The 24,240-nt window shown below is 40.1% G+C and overlaps 1 protein-coding gene across 5 annotated transcripts in view; it reads right to left on the bottom strand.

Annotated features, from left to right (window-relative positions):
* Nucleotides 1-364: 364 nt before the first annotated feature.
* Nucleotides 365-24,240, bottom strand: part of ACER3 (alkaline ceramidase 3) — a 205,150-nt gene continuing 181,274 nt past the window's right edge. For all 5 annotated transcript variants that reach the window (XM_069070901.1, XM_069070905.1, XM_069070903.1 and 2 more), the window contains 5 exons: nucleotides 15,918-15,976; nucleotides 9,689-9,790; nucleotides 8,736-8,840; nucleotides 1,727-1,772; nucleotides 365-1,462 (listed from right to left, as the gene is read on the bottom strand). In XM_069070901.1, coding sequence (XP_068927002.1) covers nucleotides 1,406-1,462; nucleotides 1,727-1,772; nucleotides 8,736-8,840; nucleotides 9,689-9,790; nucleotides 15,918-15,976 — 369 coding nt within the window. In that variant the 3' untranslated portion in view covers nucleotides 365-1,405. The remainder of the gene's footprint in view (nucleotides 1,463-1,726; nucleotides 1,773-8,735; nucleotides 8,841-9,688; nucleotides 9,791-15,917; nucleotides 15,977-24,240) is intronic.

Genomic DNA, 24,240 nt, shown 5'->3' with positions numbered 1-24,240 from the left:
GATCTGCCTGATGACAGAGTGAGACGAGTGAGAGGACACTCTGGTGCTGCCCCAGGCTGTTCTCAAGCTCTTGGCCCACTCTCCCCAGGGGCCAAGAGGAGCAGACACATGGGGGTGTTTTCTACACAACAAACTCCTGATGATTTCACCCCTTGAAAACTTCGCTGTGAGTCTCATGTCTCTTGCAGAATTCACAATTACCGAATACTTTGAAAAGTCAGCCTGTCATTCATTGATATTTTCTGGAGCTGAAAATAATGGGAGCACAGGAATAAAGCTGGCCAGAGCAGAGGCAGGCTTACTCCACGTTTGATTAGACCACAAGCGGGACTTACAAAGATCAGAAGGAGCTGGAGGCAACAGTGTGGACATTCGTTAGAAATACCACTTTTAATTAGCTTGAGGAGGAGGAAGAAATCACAGGCTGAATGTCCAGCTTCAAGCCTGATGTGCTGGGCTTTGTTTGGCACAGCCTCCTCAGAGGGTACAGACAATGTCTTGCCTAGTACCATGAACTGGCTCCTTGAAAACAGAGAGTAAGGTGACACCACATTCCCAAGAGTTGTGGGGAGGTAACTAGCATTGCTGGGGTTAAGTACTAGCTAGAGGAATGTCAGATAACCGATTTGTGAATTGGGCCACTGGCCAAAATGACATGACAATGGGTATCCCCAATGTTATGGTGGGCCCTGCTTGTGATGTAGTTGGTGATGCTGTGACTCTGTACCCTCTATGGGTCTAGTGCCTGTACAATGGGCTGTAGGGGGTGACAGATGTTGGACTGTGGTGGCAGGACTGAGCTAGAATGTGTGGCTCCCAGTGAGAGCAGAGACAACACGCACCATCTGGTTCACGAGGTGGAGCTGAACCCAACCCTATGGTTGGACCCTTTGACCCTGGCAACAACTTTCTAAGTTTCCTTCAACAAGTATCTGAGTGAAGTGTGATGTCCCTAAGTATTAAGTTCACTAGGAAGCATCTGGCTCCACCCCAAATCAACAACTTCCATTATTCAATTGCATATTCATTTAAAATAATAGAGAAAATTTACATATTATCAGATTCAGTCCACATCAAAGGGGAAAAAGGTCACTGTCCAGTGACCACTGGACAATGACCAGTGACTAGCTCATTAGAGAAGCCCAATTTTTGCAGCATTTCCATATATACATGAACATCATATTGTGTTCTTTTAGACATTATAAGGGAGAAAAAGACACACTAAGTCCCCAGTATGCCCACTTCTCACTCTGTTTCTGGCCTGGTGGTGTTGCTCAGAGACTCATCCTTTTACCACAAGGTCTGGTACATTATTTAATATGGAAATTTGAAGAGTCTTGGCATTATCTTCCCAAGGCAAGGAGGATGGCAGTGGGCGGTTGTGCTTTCTTCATGGGACCTCTTCTCATAAGTGCTTCTTGGGTGGCTCAACCAGGATCATGGGCCATATCCCGAGGATAAACTATTCAGGTAAGGGTTCAAGGAGAGAGAAAGAAGAAAAATAGTTTTTCAATACAAATCTTAGAGAAAGGTGAGTTAGCACATCCTAGTCTAGAACCTCAGGGGATCCTGGCTGAATCTTAAGAATTCTGTCTGAGGGTGGTCATGTTAGGGGGCCACTGTCTCCATTCATGGTAGATAGAAACAAAGCTCCTATTCTTAAGAGTTGAACCCAAACTTACTACAGGGAATTCTTGTATTCAAATGCACACAGACAGGGGCTTACCTTCACCTTTGGTCTATACCGCAGATAAAGTGTCCTTGTGTACAGGCTGAAAGGGAAAGAAAAGGGCATTTCAGAGTCAGAATTATAGAACATCTCAATTTGGAAGAGAGGTCAGTGCCGCTACTTACTTCCTGCACAATTTTGGGCAAACCCCTTCCCCTCTTATGGCCTAATCCAATCCACAGCTGAGCAGGGCCCTCTGCAACAGTCCTACCAAATAATCATTTGTTCTTTGAAAACCTACAGAGATGGGAAACTAACTGCCTCATGTGGCACAACCCTTCCATTTTCAGACAACTCTAATTGTTTGGAAGTTTTTCGTTTTAGTGAGTTGATAGGCGTCAGCTGCTGGGGGTAGGGAGTGAGGATCAGGAGGAAGCTTCATGCAGGACACAGCATTTGTGCTGAGCTTTGAAGGTAGCTAGGGATTCTAAGAGGCAGAGGTGAGGAAGAATTGTATTTGAGCTACAGGGGATAGCTTATGCAAAGGCATGGAGAGTAGACATTGTATTTCATGCATGAAGAATAGTAAGAAAGCCAGTTTGACTGGACCACAGAGTGCATTATGGGAAGTAATGTGTAATAAGCCCAGAAAGGTAGACTCCAGACAGGTTGTCAAAGACCTTAAATTAAGGAGAGATTTGTATTTGATCCTAGAGGTCACAGGGGAGCTTACTGAATAGGGGAGGAAGATCTTATCAAATAGGGGAAGAAGATCAGTTTGGCAGGTGTGTAGAGGATGGTCCAGACAGAGGAAAAACTTAGGGCAGGGAAAACACTTAGCATAAGGGTGGTGATTATGTGAATGGAGAGAAATATGAGATGGTTATATGAAGTGTGGGAATGTAAGACGACATCAAGGAGAATTCTCAAGTTAAATGTGGGTACCTAGAAAGATGGATTGTGGTGCCCTTGACAAAAATCAACCCAGGGAATGAGAAACAGAGGCAGATAAATATAATGTACAATATTATATGATTATATTTTGTTGTTGTTTGGTCATTTCAGTCTGACTCTTTGTGACCCCATTTGGGATTTTCTTGCCAAAGACACTGGAGTGGCTTGACACTTCCTTTTCCATCTCATTTTACAGATGAGGGAACCGAGGCAAACAGGTTAAGTGATATGATGACATTACAAAGGAACAAAATCAGCTATTCCCAAAGCACCAATATTTCACTCCTTCATGCTCAAAAAGCTCCAGCGATTTGCTGTTGCTTCTAGGCTAAAACAGAAATTCTGTTATTTGAAGCCCTGCATAACTAGGTATAATTTTATTCACTACATTGGGGATTCTTCATATCCCAATGATAAGCAGGGGCCCTGGCACAAAGCATACAGTGCTTAATAAATACTTGTCAACTGAATGATTCAAATACCTTCACAATCTGGCCCCAATATATCTTTCAACAATGACTTTAAGTCCTTCTAGACAATTTGGTACTAGAAATGTTAGCTGTAGCAATAAGAGAAGAGAAAGAAATCGAAGGAATTAGATTAGGCAAAGAAGAGACTAAGCTATCACTTTGTATAGATGACATGATGATATACTTAGAGAATCCTAGAGAATAAAATAAAAAAACTACTTGAGATAATAAACAACTTTAGCAAAGTTGCAGGATATAAAATAAACCCACATAAATCCTCAGCATTCCTATATATTTCTAATGAAGTCCAACAAGAAATAGAAAAAAAATTCCATTTAAAGTTACTGCAGACTGTATAAAATATTTGGGCTTCTACCTGCCAAAACAAACTCAGGAACTATATGAACACAATTACGAAACACTTTTCACATAAATAAAGTCAGATCTAAACAATTGAAAAAACATCAGTTGCTCATGGCTAGGTTGAGCTAATATAATAAAAATGACAATTTTACCCAAATTAATTTACCTATTTAGTGTCATACCAATCAATCTACCAAAAAATTATTTTATAGAGCTAGATAAAATAGTAACAAAATTCATCTGGAAGAACAAAAGGTCCAGAGTATCAAGGGAATTAATGAAAAGAAATGCTAGGGAAGGTGGAGTAGCCATACCAGATTTTAGACTATTTTATAGAGCAGCAGTCATCAAAACTACTTGGTACTGGCTGAGAAATAGATTAGTGGATCAGTGTAAAAGATTTGGTACATGAGACATAGAAGTCAATGACTATAGTAATTTACTGTTTGATAAACCCAAAGACCCCAGCTTCTGGGATAAAAGCTATTTGACAAAAACTGCTGGGAAAACTGGAAAATAGTATGGCAGAAACTGGGCATAGCCCAATATCTTACACTGTATACCAAAATGAAGTCTAAATGGGTGCATGATCTAGATATAAAGGCTGATACTGTAAGCAATCTGGAATAGTTTACCTAACAGATTTATGGAGTTTGGAAGAATTTATGTCCAAAAAAGAGACAGCATTATGAAATGCAAAATGGATAACTCTGATTACATTAAACTGAAAAGCTTTTGTACAAACAAAGCCAATGTAACCAAGATTAGGAGGGAAGTGGAAAATTGGAAAATAATTTTTACAATCAATGTCTCTGATGAAGAACTCATTTCTAAAATACACAGATAACTGAGTTAAATTCATTTCTAAAATACACAGATAACTGAGACAAATTTACAAGGATACAAGTCATTCCCCAATTGATAAATGGCCAGAGGATATGAACAGGCAGTTTTCAGAGGAAGAAATTTAAGATATCTATAAGCATATGAAAAGATGCTCTAAATCACTATTGATTAGAGAAATGCAAATCTTAGGTACTACATCCCACCAGTAGGTTTGGCCAAGATGACAAAACAGGAAAATGATAAATGCTGGAGAGAATGTGGAAAAATTGGAAAACTAATGTGTTGTTGGTGGAGCAGTATGAATTGATCCAGCCATTCTGGAAAGCAATTTGGAAGTATGCCCAAAGGGCTATAAAAATGTGCATAACCTCTGACCCAGCAATCATATAAGTGGGAAAAGGACCCATTTTTACAAAAATATTTATAACTCTTTTTGTGGTGGCAAGGAATTGGAAATCAAGGGGATGCCCATCAATTGGGGAATGGCTAAACAAGTTGTGGTATATGAATGTAATGGAATACTATTGTGCTATAAGAAGTGAGGAGCAGATGGACTTCATAACAACCTGGAGAGACTCATATAAACTGATGGTGAGTGAGGGGAGCAGAACCAGGAGAACTTTGTACACAATTACAGACACATCGTATCTGTCTGACTTTGATAAACTGGGCTCCTCTCAGTAATACAAGGCTGTAAAACCACTCCAAAAGACTCATGATGGAAAGGGACATCCACATCCAGAGAAAAGAACTACAGTCTGAATGCAAATTGAAGGAAACTACTTGTTCTCTCTCTTTTGTGTTTTGTTTTGTCCCTTCTTTCTTATTGTTCACTCCATTGGTTATAATTCTTTACAACTTGACTAATGTTTAATGTGAAGGTATATGTAGAACCTATATCGGATTGCATACCGCCATGGGCAGGGGAAGGGGAAGGAGAGGGAAAGGGAGAAAATTTGGAACTCAAGGGATTGTGGAACTCAATGTTGTAAACTAAAAGTAAATAAATAAATTTTAAAAAACAACAAAAAAAGAATGACTTTACATTCCTCTCCTTTATGCACTCTCTGTTTCAACACAACAATGCTATTCTGCATACAGGACATTCCATCTCTGCCTCTAGGCCTCTGACCAGGCTGCCCTCCATGCTAGGAACACTGTCCTTTCTCATTTTTCTCTCTTGGATTCTCTAGTTCTGCTCAAAACCTATATTATTTCCTCTGCCAAGTTTTTCCTGATTCCCCAGCTTATGGTATTCTCTTCCACAGATATAACTCTGTATACATTTTGGTGATGATTTCTCTGTGCACATGCTGCAGGGTGTTTTACCCAGAAGAACAGGATCACCTTGAGGGCAGGGGGTGTTTTCATGCTTGAGCTGGTATCACCAAGAGCCCAGAAGGCTGCAGGCCCTTAGTAGATGCTGGATGAATTAAAGTGAATTTAAAAGAACAAGTTGCTAGGTGAGGTTTGATGGAAAAGGTGAAGAAGGTCATTAGAGTGCTGGAATTGGAGTTAGGAGACCTGAGATCTGGTCTAGGCACAGACACAAAGCTGTGATTATGGGGCAAAGCACTTTACCATTTTGCATTCTCCTTATCTGTAAAACAGGACAATAAATCCAAGTCTTTCTGGGAATGATTTTAGGCTCTTCTTTCCATGTCCCTCTGCACCCCACTATGCCTCTTTGGAAGGCTGGTCCCCATGTATGGGATGGTTACTGGCAATAATTATCTTTTTGCAAGAAAACCTTGGTTTCAAGTTATGTGTGTAGGCTACTCAAAGCAGTGGGTTTAAATACCTGCTGCCTAACAGGAGAAGTTTACCAGAACACCAAGTATAGGCCACAACAGTGAGCCATTGAGAGTTCTTCCTATGAATTTAAAGTATAACTGTCAAAAAACTGTTGAGCTTTACTCTTAGGGTTGTTCTGAAGAAACTATTGTGGCAAGCCATCAAGTTAAGGTGCTCTGAGCCTGAATAATCCAGTCTGCACCCTCAGTGGGAGGGCTTTGCTGGCCCGAGCTATCACCGATGCCTCCAGCACCATCTCTGAGGAGTGCTTTTCCCACCTTCGTGTGGCACAGCCCTCTGTCCCTCCCTGAGGCACACAGCATACACCACGGCACTTCAATCATCAAGGTCGGTGTCAACACCCTTTGTGGATTCCCTCATCATCAAGAGCAGGGCTTTGTACACCTCGGGTGCTTAATGTGTGCTTGCTCAACTGAAGCTGAATGAATCTGCCACAGAAACGTTACCAGAATTAGGGCAATCCAACATCTCCTTTATCATCCTCTTCATGATATTGCTGTGTCCTCTGAATGGGACTATGAACATCCAAGCGTTATGGAAGTGCGATAAGCACTCAGCCCTTTCTATTCCTTCTCCAGAAGGGGATACGAATGCTAGCTTTGGAATCAGAATGGCTGAGTCTGAGTCCTGACTCTGCGTCAAGAATCACTGACTCACAACATATCACACAGAGGGATCACAGGATTATAGACTAAGAGATAGAAGGGGATGTTAAGATATTTTGCCCAACCACCTTCTTTTACAAATGAAGATACCACGGCCCCGGGAGTAACAACTTTCCTAGTAAGCAGTAGAACTGGGAGGTTAGTTTTTGCACTGGGGCAGCTAAGAGGTGGAGTGGATAGGAACGCAGGGCCTAAAGTCAGGAAGACTCATCTTCCTGAGGTCAAATCTGGCCTCAGACATTTAACTGTGTGACCCTGGGCAAGTCACTTCACCCTGTTTGCCTCAGTTTCCTCATTTGCAAATTGAGCTGAAGGAAAAGGCACTCATGTGTGGAGTATGTTTTAGCACTAATTAACTTTTGGCAGGCAAGCAAACCTTGTTATTGAGACATGGGCTGCTCAAAGCAGGAGACTGAAAGAGACTACCTGTTTCCAACTAGTTGCTGTTTACCAGAACACACTGTTCCATCAAGTACAGTGAGGCTATTGAGGCTGTTTTTCCTAAAGATCCAAAAGAAAGTTGTCAACCCCCCCCCCCAAAAAAAAACCCAACCCAAACAAACAAGGCCAAATTTCTAAAGTGGAGTAGAGTAAAAATAATAGAGTGGGAATATTTTAAAAAATAAAGATTTTAGGATTAACTAGAACTTTTGAAATGGATTAACTAGAACTTCTTGAAAAGAAAAACTTATTCCCCAAAATGAATTATTTATATTAATAGAATAATTAATTTACTAATAAAATAGTTCATATCTGTATAGTGTTTTATAAAGCTTTTTTACAGAAATTCCATGAGGCAAACAGTGCAAGTCTTGTTACCCTGTTTCTAAACAGGCCAAGTGCTAAGTCCTTAGGACAAAAAGAAAGGCTAACACTGCCCTTAGGGAGTTTGCCTTCTGATGAGGGGAGACAATATTTAAATAAATAGGCTTGTACAGGATACATACAGAACAGATGAAAGTAAGCCTGGGAGGGGAAGGCTGTAGCAAGTGGAAAGTCTGGAAAGGATTTCCCGTAGAAAGTGCCACTGAAGCTGAGTCTTGAAGTAAGCCTGGGGTTCCAAGAGACAGAGGTAAGGAGGGAGGGCCTTTCAGGTGTGGAGATGGGAGACTGAGTGTGAGAAACAGCAAGCAGACTAGTTTGGGCAGATAGCAGAAGGTGTGGTGAGGGGTAGAATGTAAGAAAACTAGAAATTAGGTTGTAAGAGACCAGGTTGTGAAAAGCTTTAAGTTTCAAACAAAAGATTTTATATTTGATCCTGGAGGTAGCAGGGAACCACTGGAGTTTATTGACTAGGGTGTGGAGTGGGCTGGCCAGACTCATGTATGAGCAAATGAGTTGTGAGCCTGAGTGACTGCAAGGATGGTGGCACCCTCTCCAGCAGAAAGGAAGCATATGGGGAGAAAGATAAGAGGACAGAGCTACTGAATCAATAAGATGCTAAGTAAGGCCTTCTAAGTTTGCTTCTTTGCCCAGAGCTGGTTTTAAGGAGAATTGTGGAGCAAATGAAGTAATTATTAGCTCTCCCTCCTCCCTTTCAGTGTTCTCATTTTCTCTTCTAAGCAGTTCAATTCAAATACTTGGTTTGGCTGCCATTCCACCTAGGTTCAGACTTTTAAGCCAGTTCACATTCAGCAACAACTAACCTTTTCCTGCTTCTCAGGGTTCTCATCTATGCTAGGAATTATCTGATTCCCTAATTCACAGTATTAAAAGGAAAGCTGAATGGCCAGCCCTGACCAGGTCCAGATAATCCAAATCAATCAATCCATACTAAGTATCTTCTCTCCAGGTGTTGTACTTGGGTTGAGGATCCAAAACTCTGTTCCACACATACTGGGCTCTCAAAGGGTTTGTTAAGTATAATACAGAGGAAATACACCCACACACAACTATATTACATTGGCTATAGTTCCCCTTCTCCCCTTCCTCCCCCAAATTTCTATTTCATACCTGAAAAGGATGTGAAGATAAGAGCCAAGGCCAGTAAGAATGTGCCACCAAGCATGTAACTGTGTAAAAATTCCCACAAAAGGTGGCACCTTTGTTCGAAACTCCCTGTTAGGAGGAAAAATAGAACAAACCAATTTTTGCATAACCATAACAATATGCAATTATAGCACCTGTTGACATAGTCCCGGGGATGACCAAGCATGTGTTTTTCATGCATAGTAAAGAAAGTCATTCTTTAAGGGTGCTACACGTTGGGTGCATAAATATGCACAAGTTCTGACAAATTCTTTGCTCATGCCCCATTTAAAACCACACTCTGGTTGAGAAATGCATTATTAGTCTTATTCAACAGATAACACAACTTTTCTAGGATATTTCCATGAATTCATGGGAGTAAGGCTTCATATTCCCTCAGCTACCTTCGTATTCTTCAGACTGGATCTTAGTTTTCTGACCAAACTACATATAATACTGACTAGAATCTGGAAGCCTGAGTTTGTCCAGTGCATTCTAACAATGAGACCCCGGGCAGGTCACCTTTCTAGGGCCTTAGACTCCTCCTGTGCACAGGGGGGAGGCACCAATATTTACAGTGCCTGTGCCTCCAGGTGGCTGTGATTACTCCCCAAGCTTTGGCTTACATTGAAATCTCCCTCTGTTTTTCTATCATTAGAATTCTATTATTAAAACAGTGCTTTGATCTGCTACTACATCTTCCCAGTGAATTTAAAGTAAAACTTTTAAACGATATTATAAAATGTGACAAATGGATGGGTCAAAAATGTATAACATTGCATGATGATCAGGTTTCTTTAGAGCTCTGAGGTTTCCAAAGTACTTTCCTTAAATCACCTCTTTGAGGCAAAGAATACATATATGTAACATTTAAAATTACATATAACTTTATATTTGCCATGCTTCTAGAAAAAAAAATTAAATTTGTTTTTCCTTACCTCAGTGATTCACAAAAGATGTTGTCTACATTCCAAAGGAAAAATCCCATTAAAAATATGCCTAAGGACGTATAACCCAGTCCTCTAAGCCATGGATATACCCTGTGGAGAGAAGGAAAAGCAAAATCTAAATAAGTCAAATCCACCACTCAAAACTTGAGTACCTCTCTGTCTTCAGGATAAAGTACACACTTTAGCTTGGCATTTAAGGTCTTCTGCAATCTGGACTCAACTTATCTTTATAGCTTTATCCACATGGCTATTCCCCTCATAATCTAGAGATCTCTTCCCTCCCCCTCTAATCCAGAATGCACACATTGACAGATTGTTCTTCCAGTAACTTCCAAACATAACTTTGATCATGCAATTTTCCTGATCCATCTTCTTGGCCATCTTCCATACCAGGTCTCAATCAGTTTCTCTGCTGATTCCCTAGAAGTTTTTAATTAAGTCATCATGTCATTAGCAACTAGGGATCCAGCCATCCTCCCTGAAACTTGGATTCCTCCCCTGGAACCACCTTGGGCTCTGACAGGTGAGCTTTGATCTTACCAGGCTTCCCTGCCACTTCATGGACATTCCCACTGCATGTCCTCTCACTCCAACATTTCTAGCTCCCTCTAACATATTACATCCCTCCATTAGAATGAATGTTCTACTAGGGCAAGGACTGTGTTGCTTACTTGCATTTTTATTGCTTGCACTTAGCACAATGCTTTGTACATAGTAGCTACTTTGACCCTGTGCAAGTCACTTAACCTCTGTCTGCCTCAGTTCCCTCATCTGTAAAATGAGGATAATAATAGCACCTACTTTCCAGGATTGTCATGAGGACCAAATGAAATAATATTTTTTTTATTATTTTTTTAAAGCAATCGGGGTTAAGTAACTTGATCAAGGTTACACAGCCAGTTATTATTTTTATGTGGGTGCTGAGTATTGGAGGCCGGAACCGATCCCAGGTCTCCTGACACTGGGGCTGGCACTCTTACTCATGAAATAAAATTTTTAAAGTGCTTTGCAAACCTTTAAGCACTGTATAAATGCTGTAATTTGTCATTATTTCTTTTTTTTTTGCTTTTTGGAGGGCAATTGGGGTTAAGTGACTTGCCCAAGGACACATGGCTAGTTTTTGTATTAAGTGTCTGAGGCCAAATTTGAACTCAGGTCCTCCTGACTCTAGGGCCAGTGCGCTATTCACTGCACCACCTAGCGGCCCCTAACTTGTCATTATTTCTGTTGTCTATATATCTTGAGTATCACACCTTATCAGGTATTTTGTAGAAAGATTTTTTTCCTCTATTACCTGCTTCTCTTCTCCTAAATGCTTTAATTTTATATAAAAGCTTTTCAATTTCATGCAATCAGTCATCCTTTTTATCTTTTGTAATTGCCTTTATCCTTGTTGGGTTAAGAATTCACCCTCTACCTATAGCTGCAAAAGGTATATTATCTCCTTTTAAAATATTTTTATACTATAATCTTTAATATTCCAGTCATGAATCCTTTTAAAATTTGTTGTGAAATGTTGTATAAGATGTTGATCTAATCCTCATTTCTGCTAAACCTCTTCCAGTTTTCCCAATGGTTCTTATCAAATAGGGAGTTCTTTCCTAGGTAATTTATGCTTTTAGGTTTGCTGAACACTAGTTTACTGGAATCCATTACTTCTGATTCTTTCTTGTCTAGTCTATTTCATTGATCTACTTACCTATGATCTTACCAGTTCCAAATAGTTTTAATGACTGATTCTTTAGGATATGGTTTGAGGTCTGGAAGTGCTGTTCTCCCTCCCTTTATCTCTGTATTTCCCCCCCATTATTTGCTTTGATATTCTAGATGTTCAGTTCCTTCAAATGGACTTTGTTCTTATCTTGCCTAATTCTATAAAGTATTATTTGGTATTTTGACTAGTGCATCATTTAGTCTGTGAATTAACTTTGGTATGTTATCATGTCAATTATGTTGGCACTGCTTATCTCTGAAAACTGGACACTCCTACAGCTATTTAAGTTGTTCTTTATTTCTCTAAGGAGCATTTTATAATTTTTTATTTCAAGTATTTTATTATAAGTATCTTTTAAAATCTATACAAGTATTGAGTATTCTTTAGTTACTTGACTCCCAAATATTTTATTCATTTTGTAGTTATTTATGTATATATTTTTAAATTTATATGTACATATATATTCTTGTTTAATCTTCACAATAATTATGTGAGGTAAGAGCTCTAGAATTCCCATTTTACAGATGCAGAAACTGACCTGTCTGGGCTCACATAGCTAGTCATTTCTGAGATAGGATTCCAACTATGATCTTCCTCACTCTATTTTAAAAAATTTATTATTTAGTTATTTTTAGAATTCTTTCTTTTTAAATTGTGAGTTCTAAATTATCTTCCTCCCTTCCATCCTCTCCCTACTAACTGAGAAGGCAAGCAATGTAACAGTTATACCTGTGAAATCATGTAAAACATATTTCCAAATCAGCCATATTTTTTAAAAAAAAAGAAAGAAAAATTAAAAAGTAAGAAAATTGTACTTCACTTTGCACTTAGTTCATCAATTCTTTCTCTGAATATGGTTAGCATTTTTTTTTTCATGATTTCTTTGAAACTGTCTTGGATCATTGTACTGATCAGAGTAGCCAAGTCTTTCACAGTTGATTATCATTACAACATTGCTGGTATTGTGCACAATGATCTCCTGGTTCTTTTTACTTCACTTTGGATCAGTTTATATGAGTTTTGCCATATTTTTCTGAAACCACCCCCTTGTCATTTCTTATAGCACAAAATAGTACGTCATCACAATCATATGCCACAACTTACTCAGTAATTCCCAAATTGAGGAGCATCCCCTCAATTTCTAATTCTTTGCTACCACAGAAAGAGCTGAAATAAGGCTGAAAAATAGGGGTAATTGTGCAGTGACAGGTATCAAATGTATAATGTCTGTATTTCTCCCATAGCTGAGTGACTTGTGATCTCTGTTCCAAGTATAGGCTGATGTCCCTCCCAGAGAAGAAAGTGAGGGGTCTTGAAGAATGCCTCTCCAATATTTCAGGGTATTAAGAAGAATGAAGAGTTCTTAAAAGGACCAACTTTAAGACTCCAAAGATTTTAAAAGGAAAAAAAAAAAAAGGAATCTGGAATGGAGAAGAGATTTGACTCTCTGGGAATGATGTCCCAGAAGGTAAGAGAAAGAATAGCTGTACAAAATTAGAAGTCTGAATTCAGTTAAAGGGCCACACTCAAGGACCAAAGAGGCCACATATGGCCTTGAGGTTGCAGGTTCCCCACCCCTGGGCTAGAATATCATGCTGAATCTAATTAGGAGATATTCAATAGGGCTAAATGTAAAACTCTTATGCTTTTTTTAAAAAAAAAATTAACCTCCAGGAATACACACTGTACACTGCCTATGTTGGACCCTGTTTAGAATACTGTATTCATTTCTGGGCACTACAGTTTAAGAACATGGACATGTTGATGAGTGTCTAGAAAAGGGTAATCATGATGGTAAAAGATCTTGAATCCATGATGTCTGAGAAAAATTTGAAGGATTTGGGGCATGCTAAGCTTGGAAAAAAGAAAACTCCTGGGGGACAGTAGCTATCAAGCATTTGGAGATCTGTCATATGAAGATTTGTTCTGGTCAGTCCCAAAGGATAGAACTAAGAGCAATGTGCAAGTTCAGCTTGGCATCTGGACACACTTCCTAACAACTCTGGGGGCCTAGAAGTGGAGAGGGGCTTCCTTTGGATGTGGCGAGCTCCTCTTCCTTAGAAGTCTGTAAGCAGAGGAAGGACAACCACATGTTGTGTGTGTCAGAGTGGCGGTTTCTTTGGTATGTAGCTCCTGAGTTTTCTTCCAACTCTCCAGTTCTGTGATTCAAAGTCTGAATCTGAGGCCAGGAAGAACACTTTTGGTTCAGGGAGCAGGGAAGGTAAATGGAGAAACTGGGCCTTGAATGAAAGATTGAATGGGAAGAGATATGGAGATCATTTCAGGCCTGGGGATGATCTATGAAAAGTGCCTGGATCCAGTAAAGGCAGGGTGAGATCAGGGAACAGTTAATAGTCAGATTGTGGTTAGACTGTAGAAGTGAATTACTGTGAAGTAAGACTCAAACGGAAGATTGCAGCCAGCTTGTGGAAGGCTTCCTCTTCTAGGGTAAGGAGTTTGCATTTTATCTCATAGGTAACAGAACTACTGAATACTACAGTTCGGAAGGGACCCTGGAAGCCACCTTATGCCCTTTACAATGTCCTCAATGAGTAGTTGTTCAGTCTCCATGTGAAAATGTCTAGTAAAAGAGAACTCACCACTTTCCATTTCACTTTTGGACATCTCAAGTTGGGAGGAAGCTTTTCCTTAGCCTGCATGTAAATCTGGTGTTTTTTTTTTTAATCTTTCACATATTGCTATTATTTTTTGCCCTTTGGCATGAAGCAGAACAAGTTATTACTTGGAACAAAGAATGACAGTGTTGGAAGGGGCCTTAGAAGACATCTAGGCCAACTTACCAATTTTGCAGATAAGGAAATTCAGCATCAAGGCCTTAGTCACACAGCTAGCAGAGGTGAGACTTGAATCTAGAACCCTTCAGAACTCCTCACCTTGAATAGCCAGATCAGGTCATTAACAATTTGACATCAACATGAAAGTCAATCTCTAGTGGAGTCCTCCAGAGATCTGTGCATGGCTCTGTGATATTTAACATTTTTAAAAAATCAGTAACCTGGATAAAGTCATAAGGGGCACGTCTATCAAATTTTTACATGACACAAAGCTGAGAGTGAGAGAACAGACTAAATGAGAGCCAGAATCCAAAAATGATCTTGACAGGTAAGTTGAACTGAATAAAATTCGATACAATAAACTCAATTCAATAGCATTTACTGAGCCTCTACTATGTACCAGGCACTGTGCTAAGGGCTGAGGATACAAAAAGAGGCCAAAGAAAACGCCAAACGGGGTCATGAAGAGTCTGACACAACTGAAACAACAAGGGAGAGGACATAGTTCAATTGTATTCTGTCTTTGTCAGACAGACTACACGTGGAATAACACTGTTTCACTCAGGCAAGAAGGATGTCGATAAGCTGGTTTAGAGCAAGTCAGTCAAGATGGTAAAGAGCCATAAGTTCATGTTAAATGAAGAGAGAAAGAAAGTGGAAGGAAAGAACCGGAGTTATTTAGCGATTTAGGGAAGATATAGGTAACTTTTATCAAGTATTTAAAAGGCTATCACATGGAAAAGAGATTAAATTTATTCTGCTTGGCCCCAGGGGGCAAAGGGGCAAATTGAGGCTTGATTTCAGAAAAGCCTACTTAACCAGTGGAGCTTTGGAGGAGGTGAGTTTCCCCTCACCAGAGGTCTTGGAGTAGAGGTTGGATGACAATTTATTGGATATGATATGAAGGGGATTCTTTCTCAGGTATGATTTGGACTAGATGGCTGCTAAGGTCCCTTTCAACTTTAAGATTACATGATTTGGGGGAATGGGAAACTAAATTTTCTAACAGTAAAAATGTGCATTTATAAAAACCTGTATTAAAAAGTTGTTTTCATTTGCACCACACTGTGTGTTGCATCCCTTTGAAGTATAAAACTTTTGTTTTTGTGACTAAAAGTTAGAGGTTTACATTGTATATCTATAAGCTACTAGACTTAGAGGCTCCTTTAGAATAGGAACCATATAAGATTAGAGAGAAAGAGGCCAGCTTGTAAAGGGCTTTAAAGGCCAAACAAAGGATTTTATATTGGATCTTTGAAGTGACTGGAAGCTGCTGAAGTTTACTGAATGGTAGAGTGTCAATGAAGAAAGGTGCCAGAAAATTCTGAAAAGATCCTGGAGGTGCAGTTGGTAAGACCTGGGTTCAAGCCAGCTCTAGCTCTGACTCTCACCAGATGTGGGCCTGTGAGCAAGTCACTGTCCTTTCTGAGACTCAGACTTCATCTATAAAAAAGAAAGGTCCTTTTCTAGCTATCGCACTCTGTATTCCAAGCCCCTCGAGCCTCAATATCCTGTGTTCTAAGGGTGCTGAAGGGCAGAGACACACAGCAGGTGCATTTGTTAAACAAATGCCTTAAGAACATTTCATGATGTTTATTGTTGAATTAAAAAAGAAACATTGTTAAAGAGAAGTCTAGTATATAAGGTTATATGTAATTGTCACACTTCAATCTACCCAGGAATGTAGTGTTGATCGTGCAAGACTCACCATGTAACAATATAAATAGACCGCAGTACTAGAGTGAAAACCAATAGTCCATACATGACCTGGAGGAGAAAGAGAAAATGTAATGTTAGTACAACCTCCAACATGTTTTTTAAAAGGGAATTTTTTTCACCTACCAAGAAAAAAAAAATTCACACTGATTTGAACTTGTTTTACACCCTCTACCATTAAAAACCAAACAAAAATGAAATAGTTTTTCCTTCTACAGAATCCTAAAAACAAGACATTTGCTCCCCCATTGATCCATTAGTCAGTCAAAAAACATTTATAAGTACCTCTTATGTGCCAGGTAATACTGTGATTAAGCACTGGAAATTGTATTTGGAGGCTGATAGGAATAACTAATATTAGAAGTCGTATGTCAGTTTGATGACATTTGCGGACAATTTAAAGTGCTTGGACTTCATTCAATATTTGCTTAAATGAGAAAGAGGCTAGAGGTTTGGTGTATTACAATGAGACAGGACTGGGAGTCAGGAGTCCTGGGCTCTAGGTTGGCCTGCCACTTACTGATTGCTGGGCCACTTCCCCTCCCCACCAGAGTCCGTTCTAGCTCAAAGATTCTGTGATTTGGAGTTCATCATAATCTTCACTCCATTGGATACCTGATGCTGGGAAGCAGGCATTGGGAAGTAAACAAGTCTGATTCAATTCTACACTTCCAAGTGCATCTCCAGGGATATGAGATGCAGAATGAAGGGAGTGGCTGATGCAGAAAACTGCAGAAAGCTGGAGATGGAAGGGACTTAAAGTGCATCTAGTCCAACCTCTTCATTCTACAAAGTAGGAAACTGACCCAGGGAGGAGAAGTGATTATCCAGGGTCACACAGTGATTCCCTGGCATCTGCTGGACATGACCCAAGGCTCCTGAGGGTCATTCCAGGACTCCTCCTGTGATGTCATGCCACCTTCCATAGAGATCATGAACAGGCCAGTCTGTGAGGGCATGGTTAGAAATGAACTCTGTGTCATTTTCTCTGACCTCCCACGGTCACATCCCTCTCAAGCTTCCTTGTCTGTGCATAGAATTCCATGCCTTAAGGTCCATACAGTTTTCTCTCTACATTATCTCATTTGATCCTCACAAGCACCCACAGGCACTTTTTCTGTATACTGGATATGATGTCATCTGGTGCAGGAAGTTCCCAGTGAGGAATCTTATCTACCAGTGTAGGTCAGCATTTTCTTGGCAAATTAACATCTTAGAGAATGGTCTAGCAGAGAACAAGGTAGGCACTATAAGGTATTATTATCCCCATTTTACAGATGAAGAAACTGGTTGAGAGGTGAATTAACTACCCCAGTCACACAGTTTTCTGAACTGGGGAACTGAGCTGAATGCATGGCTCTTCCTATGCCAAGTCAAGTGCTCTTTCACCATGTAGTGCTGCCTCCCAGAGAACAAAGAGACCCATGTCCTTCCCATTTTCAAAGGACAATAGCATCAAAGAGCCAGAGTTGGAATGAGACTGAGAGGTCACCCGGTCAAATCCTCTCATTTTACAAAGGAGGAAACTGAGGCCCAGAGAATTATTTGCTCAAGACCCCCTCTTCTGACTCCAGAAACTGTGTACTTTGCCAAGCTCTGAGCCAATGCATTTGTTTCCTCTTTGAGTAACAATAAAAACATCAGAAGTCTGTGTGGAAAGGACCTTAGAAGGGACAATGGCAGGGTTAGAAGATTTTGTTCATCCAGTCCAGTTTCCGAAACTGAAACCCAGAGAGAAGTGACCTTGTTGAGGTCAGAGAGCACCCTCATCTACTCTTTCTACAATCTCCTCCAGGACTACTAAACTCCTTGTTTGTATGCTGGCACACCATGAGTGCAGTTCAAACACCACATATTTTTATAGTGATTGGAACACAGGAAAAAAATTTGAAAATAAAAACAAATCAAAATCTAGTTTTCCAATCAGATTTTATTTCTATTTGCCACCCCTTCCAAATTTCCAACTAAAAAGCCAGGAAATCAAATGAAAAGATTGTAGTTTGTTCTTAATGCTACCACTAATAGTAATTCACTCACTTGTATTTCTTTTTTAAAATTTCTTTTAAAAAATTTTTAAATTAAAATTTATATTTATTTTTGGTTTACATCATTCATTTCCACAAGATTTTGAGTTACAAATTTTCTCCCCATCTGTCCCCTACCTACCAACCCCAAAACAGCAATCCCACTGTATACCCCCTACCCCAGTCTGCTCTCTCCTATATCCTCCTCCATACCCCCTCCAACTTTCCAGTAGGGCAAGATGGATCTCTATACCCCACTGCCTGTATATCTTATTTCCCAGTTGCATGTAAATAAATAAATAAATATAAAAACATTGGATTTTAAAACTTTGAATTCCAGATTCTTTCCCTTCCTCCCTCGTCACCCACCCTTACTGGGAAGATAGGCAATTCAATATAGGTTGAATACATGTAGCTACACAAAACATTTCCATAGTGAATATATTGTAAAAGACTGACTATATTTCCCTCCCTATCCCACCTCCTACTTGTTCTATTCTCTACTTTGATCCTGTCCCTTTTCAAAGGTGTGTGCTTCTAGCTTCCTTCCCCCCAACCTGCCCTCCCCTCCATCATCCCCCCTCTCATCCCTTCCCTCCTACTCTCCTGTAGGGTGAGATATCCTATTTAGTGTGTATGTCATTCCCTCCCTAAGCCAAATTCAATGAGAGTAAGTTTGACCCATTCCCTTTTGCCTTCCTGTTCTTCCCCTCCATTGTAATAGTTTTCCCTTACCTCTTCTATATCAGATAATTTACCTCATTCTATCTCTCCCCATCTCCTCTCATTATATTTCTCTCTTACATCTCAATTTCACCTTTTAAGTATGATCCTTTCCTATTCAATTGGTCCTGTGCCCTATGTCTATGTATACCTATACATATATATACACACACTCACGTATGTATTCATACACCATATACATAGATACATATATATATACATTTATATTCCTTTCAACTATTCTCATACTGAGAAAAGTTTCATAAGTTACAATGATTGTTCTTCCATGTAGTAATGTAAATAGTTCAACTTTGATAAGTTCCTTATGTTTACCTTCCCTGTTTACCTTCTCCTGCTTCCCTTATCTGAATGTCAAATTTTCTATTCAACTCTGGTTTTTTCATCAAGAATGCTTGAAAATCCTCTATTTCATTGAATAACCATATTTTCCCCTGAAACATGATACTCAGTTTTTCTGGGTGGGTGATTCTTGGCTTTAATCCTAGCTCCTTTGACCTCCAGAATATCATATTCCAAGCCCTGCAATCCCTTAATGTAGAAGTTGCCAGGTTCTGTGTTATCCTGATTGTGTTTCCACAAAATTCAAATTGTTTCTTCTTGTCTGCTTGTAATATTTTCTCCTTGATCTGGGAACTCCAGAATCTGGCTATAATATTCCTAGGAATTTTCTTTTTGGGATCTTTTTCAAGAGATGATCGGTGGATTCTTTCAACCTCTATTTTGCCCTCTGGTTCTAAAACATCAAGGCAATTTTCCTTGAGAACTTCTTGAAGGATGATTTCTAGGTTCTTTTTTTGACAATGGCTTTCAGGTAGTCCAATAATTTTAAAATTATCTCTCCTGGATCTATTTTCCAGGTCAATGGTTTTTCCAATGAGATATTTCACAATGCCTTCTATTTTTTCATTTGTTTGGATCTGTTTAATAGTATCTTGATTTCTCATAAAGTCACTAGCTTCCATTTGCTCCAATCTAATTCTGAAGGAATGATTCTCTTCAGTGAGCTTTTGAGATTCTTTTTCCATCTGGCAAATTCGACTTTTTAAGGCATTCTTCTCCTCATTGGCTTTTTTGGACTCTTTTGCCATTTGAGTTAGTCTATTTTTTAAGGTGTTATTTTCTTCAGTCAGGTTGTTGACTCACTTTTCATGATTTTCTTGCATCATTCTCATTTCTCTTCCCAATTTTTCCTCCACTTCTCTTATATGTTTTTCAAAATCCTTCTTAAGCTCCTCTATGGCCTGTAATCAGTTCCTATTTTTCTCGGAAGCTTTTGGTGCAGGAGTTCTGACTTCGTTGCCTTCCTGCCATTCCATGCTTTGATCCTTTTTGTCCCCAAAAAAGGACTCCAAAGTTGGATTGCTGTGCTTGCCTTGCTTCCTTTGCTTGCTCATGTTGCCACTCAATTACTTGACTTTTGAGCTTTTTTGCCACAGTAGAACTCTGCTTCCAGAGAGGGGAGTTTTGTCCCAAATCACTGGGGTTTTTGCAGCTGCCAGAGCTATTAGTTGGCTGCCCTCTCTAAATTCTCCACATGCTCTAGCTCACTGGTCACACATCCCAGGACCACCATCCTACACTGCAATTCAGATCCAAGAAGGTTAAACAAAGCAAGAGCGATTACCCCTCAGAATGGTCGCTTGGTTCCCTTACAATCTGTAGGCCAGGAACTCTGAAGAAGACACGTGGCTGCAGCCATGGTGCCTCAGGTGCTTCTTCCTCCAGGGGCAGAGGCCGGACTGCCCTCTTAGACTCCCTGTTCCCAAAGTCTACACTGACCTCTCACTTTGTCTTTGGCATTTATGGGTTGATAATTCTGGAAAGTGCCACAGCTGCTGGTGATCTACTCTCCCTATGTCCTTCTGTGCCTGGTTGGGCTACCCTGAGGCTAAAACTGGGGGCTCACTAGGCACTGGACTCTGCTCCCAGTGCGCTGTGATGAACCCTTCCTGTCCTCCTGCTGGGTTGTCTTCATCAGGAGGTCTGTTTCTCTCGGTCACTTTGTGGGTTCTGTAGTCCTACAGTTTGCTTAGAGTCATTTTTTATAGGTATTTGAGGTGGTTATGGGGGAAGTGCAGGGAGTTTTCTTGCTTCTATGCCACCATCTTGGCTCTGCCCTCACTTGTATTTCTATGGCATTCTTAAGCTTACATAGTACTTTCTTCTCAAGAGCCTGTGAAGTAGATGGTAAAAGCCTTATTATCCCCATTTTACAGATGAGGGAACTGAAGTGTTTTACCCATATTCACAGAGCTAGTAAGGAGGACAGATGGAACTTAGCCCCAGGTTCTGTGCTCTTTCTTTTTTTTTTTTATTAAAATTTTTTTTTATTTTAATTTTTAAATTAAAAAAAAATTTTTTTTTTTTGCTTTTTGGAGGGCAATTGGGGTTAAGTGACTTGCCCAAGGTCACATGGCTAGTTTTTGTGTTAAGTGTCTGAGGCTGTATTTGAACTCAGGTCCTCCTGATTCCAGGGCTGGTGTTCTATTCACTGCGCCACCTAGCTGCCCTACTGTGCTCTTTCTACCACATCAGCTGCCTTTGTCTGTTTGAAACACTGCATTCCATCTGTTGATTCATGCTGCTTACTGGCTATGCCTAATCTGTAGTTCCAACATACTGCAAATGTGTCCTCTGGCAAACTCTTATTATGAACAATATAATAAAACCAAACCACCATAAAATCATGTGTAGCCCCAGTGTCAAGGAAAGAGCACACAAGAGTAGGGTGCAGTTCCCAGCTCTGTCACTGACTGCTCAGGTGGCCACCGAGATCATCTCTAAGACAGACCCCTTCCAGTTCTAAGTCTATGACCCTTGCCCTGCTGACTACATTGGTCTACTACAAGAGGATCCTGTGAGATGATGGCTATGAAAATGCTCTGAAATGTACAAAAAGCAACTGTCATCACTGTGGAATTTCGCTTACATCTAAAGGAATACGATGCAATACTGGGTTCATCTTTCGATAGGACCTTATGCTTTACAAAGCACTTTCCATACAAGGATCTATTGGGATCATACACAATCATCCCTTAGTGTATGTTTTCTAAGTAGATTTTGATATACTGCCTTTTCTTAAATGGGTATCTACTGGTTATCTCTCATTTTTTGCCCCAGACCAGACTATCTTCTTTTTCACTAATATGTTTCTTTCTTTGACAGAGGTACAGTCATTAAATAGTTTACAACCTAATGGGGTAAAGGGTAAGGATAAATATACAACTACAATACAAAAGCAAGTGTGGCAAGTATAGAGGAGACAGTTCTAAGTTTTTAGATTACAAAGAATGTTCGGGGTGGCTAGGTGGCTCAGTGAATAGAGCACTGGCCCTGGAATCAGGAGATCCTGAGTTCAAATCTGGCCTCAGACACTTAACACAAAACCTAGCCATGTGACCTTGGGCAAGTCACCAATTAACCCCAATTGCCTTCCAAAAAGCAAAAAAATAAAAACTAAAATAATCTCATAATAGATGAGGCAGTAGAATGGAGTAGAAGGAACATTTTTCTGGGAGCGTGAGGAAGAAAGGAAGGAAACAATCATTTATTAAGCACCTACTGTAGGCTAAGTGCTTTACAAATATTATCTTTATTTGAGCTTCACAACAACTCTGGGAGGTGGGTACTACTATTATTTCCATTTTATCGTTGAGGAAACTAGGACAAGTAGAGGTTAAGTAACTTGACCCAGGTTACATAGCTAGGATATGTCTGGTGTCTTAGGTGAACTTAAGTTTTCCTGACTTCAGGCCCAGCGCTCTGTGAACCATGGCCCTACCTAGCGGCTCAGTCAGAGAACGCAGGTTCAAGTCCTGACTGCCACTAACTTTCTGACCTTGCTCAAGTCCTTTTCCTCTAGGGACCTGTTTCCTCATCTATAAAAACAGAGGATTGGTCTAGATGGCTTCAAAGGACCCTTACAATCCTAACCTTCTCTCATCAAAGGGTTTTTCCCATTTTCCCATTCTCAGGGCCCAAGTCAGCTCTAAAATTATGTTCTAAGGGCCTTTACCACTCTGACATGTGTAACTGATTCTATACTATACCTGAAATTTCTGGATTTCAGGGATTATTTTAGCTTTTTAACAACAGAGGGCTCTTTAGGACTACTGCTTATATCATGAAGGCCAGATGACTTAGAATAATTTTAATTTGGGGACTAGTGAGTAAACAGGATTTCCAAGGTAATTCCACATTGCTGTCAAACTTTAAAACTATAATTAGCATGATATAGAATGATGCCCTTAAGAGAATTCATGTCTACTCATGGTGGGCAAGAAGATGTGATACCCCCCCTCTGCCTACTTATGTCTTGACTCAATCTAGCCTTCTTATCTGTACATCTCTTTATAAGGATGACAAAGGGCTTTCATGTGCATTGAATTTATAGATGAGGAAACTGAGCTTTGTCAGGGAAATGACTCACCTCCCTAAAGTCAACAAACACATTCACTGAAGAACCAGGCCTAACTTTGAGGCTCTCTCCATTGGACTGTGTGGTTCACTTAAGGGAATGTAGAGAAACTTAAAAGAAGAATCGGAAGGCATCTCCAAAGGGAACTTGGAGAGCTCTTGGTTGGCTGTTTATTCCCCTGTAATTACAGGAAAGTAATTTTTTTTTCCTCCAAGAGGTTCAAAGAAAACAGCATGAAATAGAAATGGAAAGATTCTTTCCAAATGGCCCAGAGTGAAACAACTGCTCCCCCCTGCAGTTGTTACCTGTGGAGATGATTATATCCTGTTAGTTCTGAGCCTTCTTTCTCGAAGCGGGGGAATAGGAGACTTCTAGAAGCCTCTGCCACTGAGAAATACACGTGGTGGGGAGATAACCACAAGCTAGTCCATGAGCTCTCATGAAAAAACCACATCATCTGGTGCCTGGGATTTTGCCCAAGAAATTCAGTTCAATTCAACTGACAGAATCATGGAACTGCAGAGCTGGAAGTGACTTCAGAAGACATCTAGCTCAAATGGAACCTAGGAAGAAATGTCTTCCAGAATATCCTTTCCAAAAGGATTAACTGAACCTTATTTTGAAGACTTCCAGTGATGGGGGGTTAGGGTTATAGTTAGAGGTGCATTTTAGGGTGGAGTTGGGCGTGGGGGTGGGAGCATTTAGGGTTCGAGTCAGGTTCAATGCATTCCATTTCTGGACTTGCCAAAAGGATGTTTTAGCAATTATAAAGGTCTACGATGTTGAAGGCCCTATGCTAGGCACTGAAATGAATAGGTCATGGTCCCTGGCCTCATGGAGCCTAAAATCTAACATAGGATAACACCAGCATATAAATAATTACAATAGAAATTAGACATAAAGTAATTGGTGCTTCACATTGTCCTTTATATGTAGATCTAACTGCAGCCATATTTCACTTACTCTTCAATCATCCATTTACCAGTTCCATTGCCCACAGGACCAGAAATCATGCTTTGGCAGACAACCGTTTCTCCCCCAAACTTCTACTCTGGGACCCTGCTGATGAGTGATGTGGCTGCCTGTAAGGGTTATGGGATTTAAAGATCTCCCATGCCCCATGGACGTGC

The sequence above is a fragment of the Petaurus breviceps genome, unplaced genomic scaffold (genome assembly GCF_028583685.1).
Source record: "Petaurus breviceps papuanus isolate PSGF00001 unplaced genomic scaffold, PetGlider_PUasm1.0 90823, whole genome shotgun sequence".
In the NCBI taxonomy this organism is placed as follows: domain Eukaryota; kingdom Metazoa; phylum Chordata; class Mammalia; order Diprotodontia; family Petauridae; genus Petaurus; species Petaurus breviceps.
This window is presented reverse-complemented; position numbering and strand designations above follow the sequence as displayed.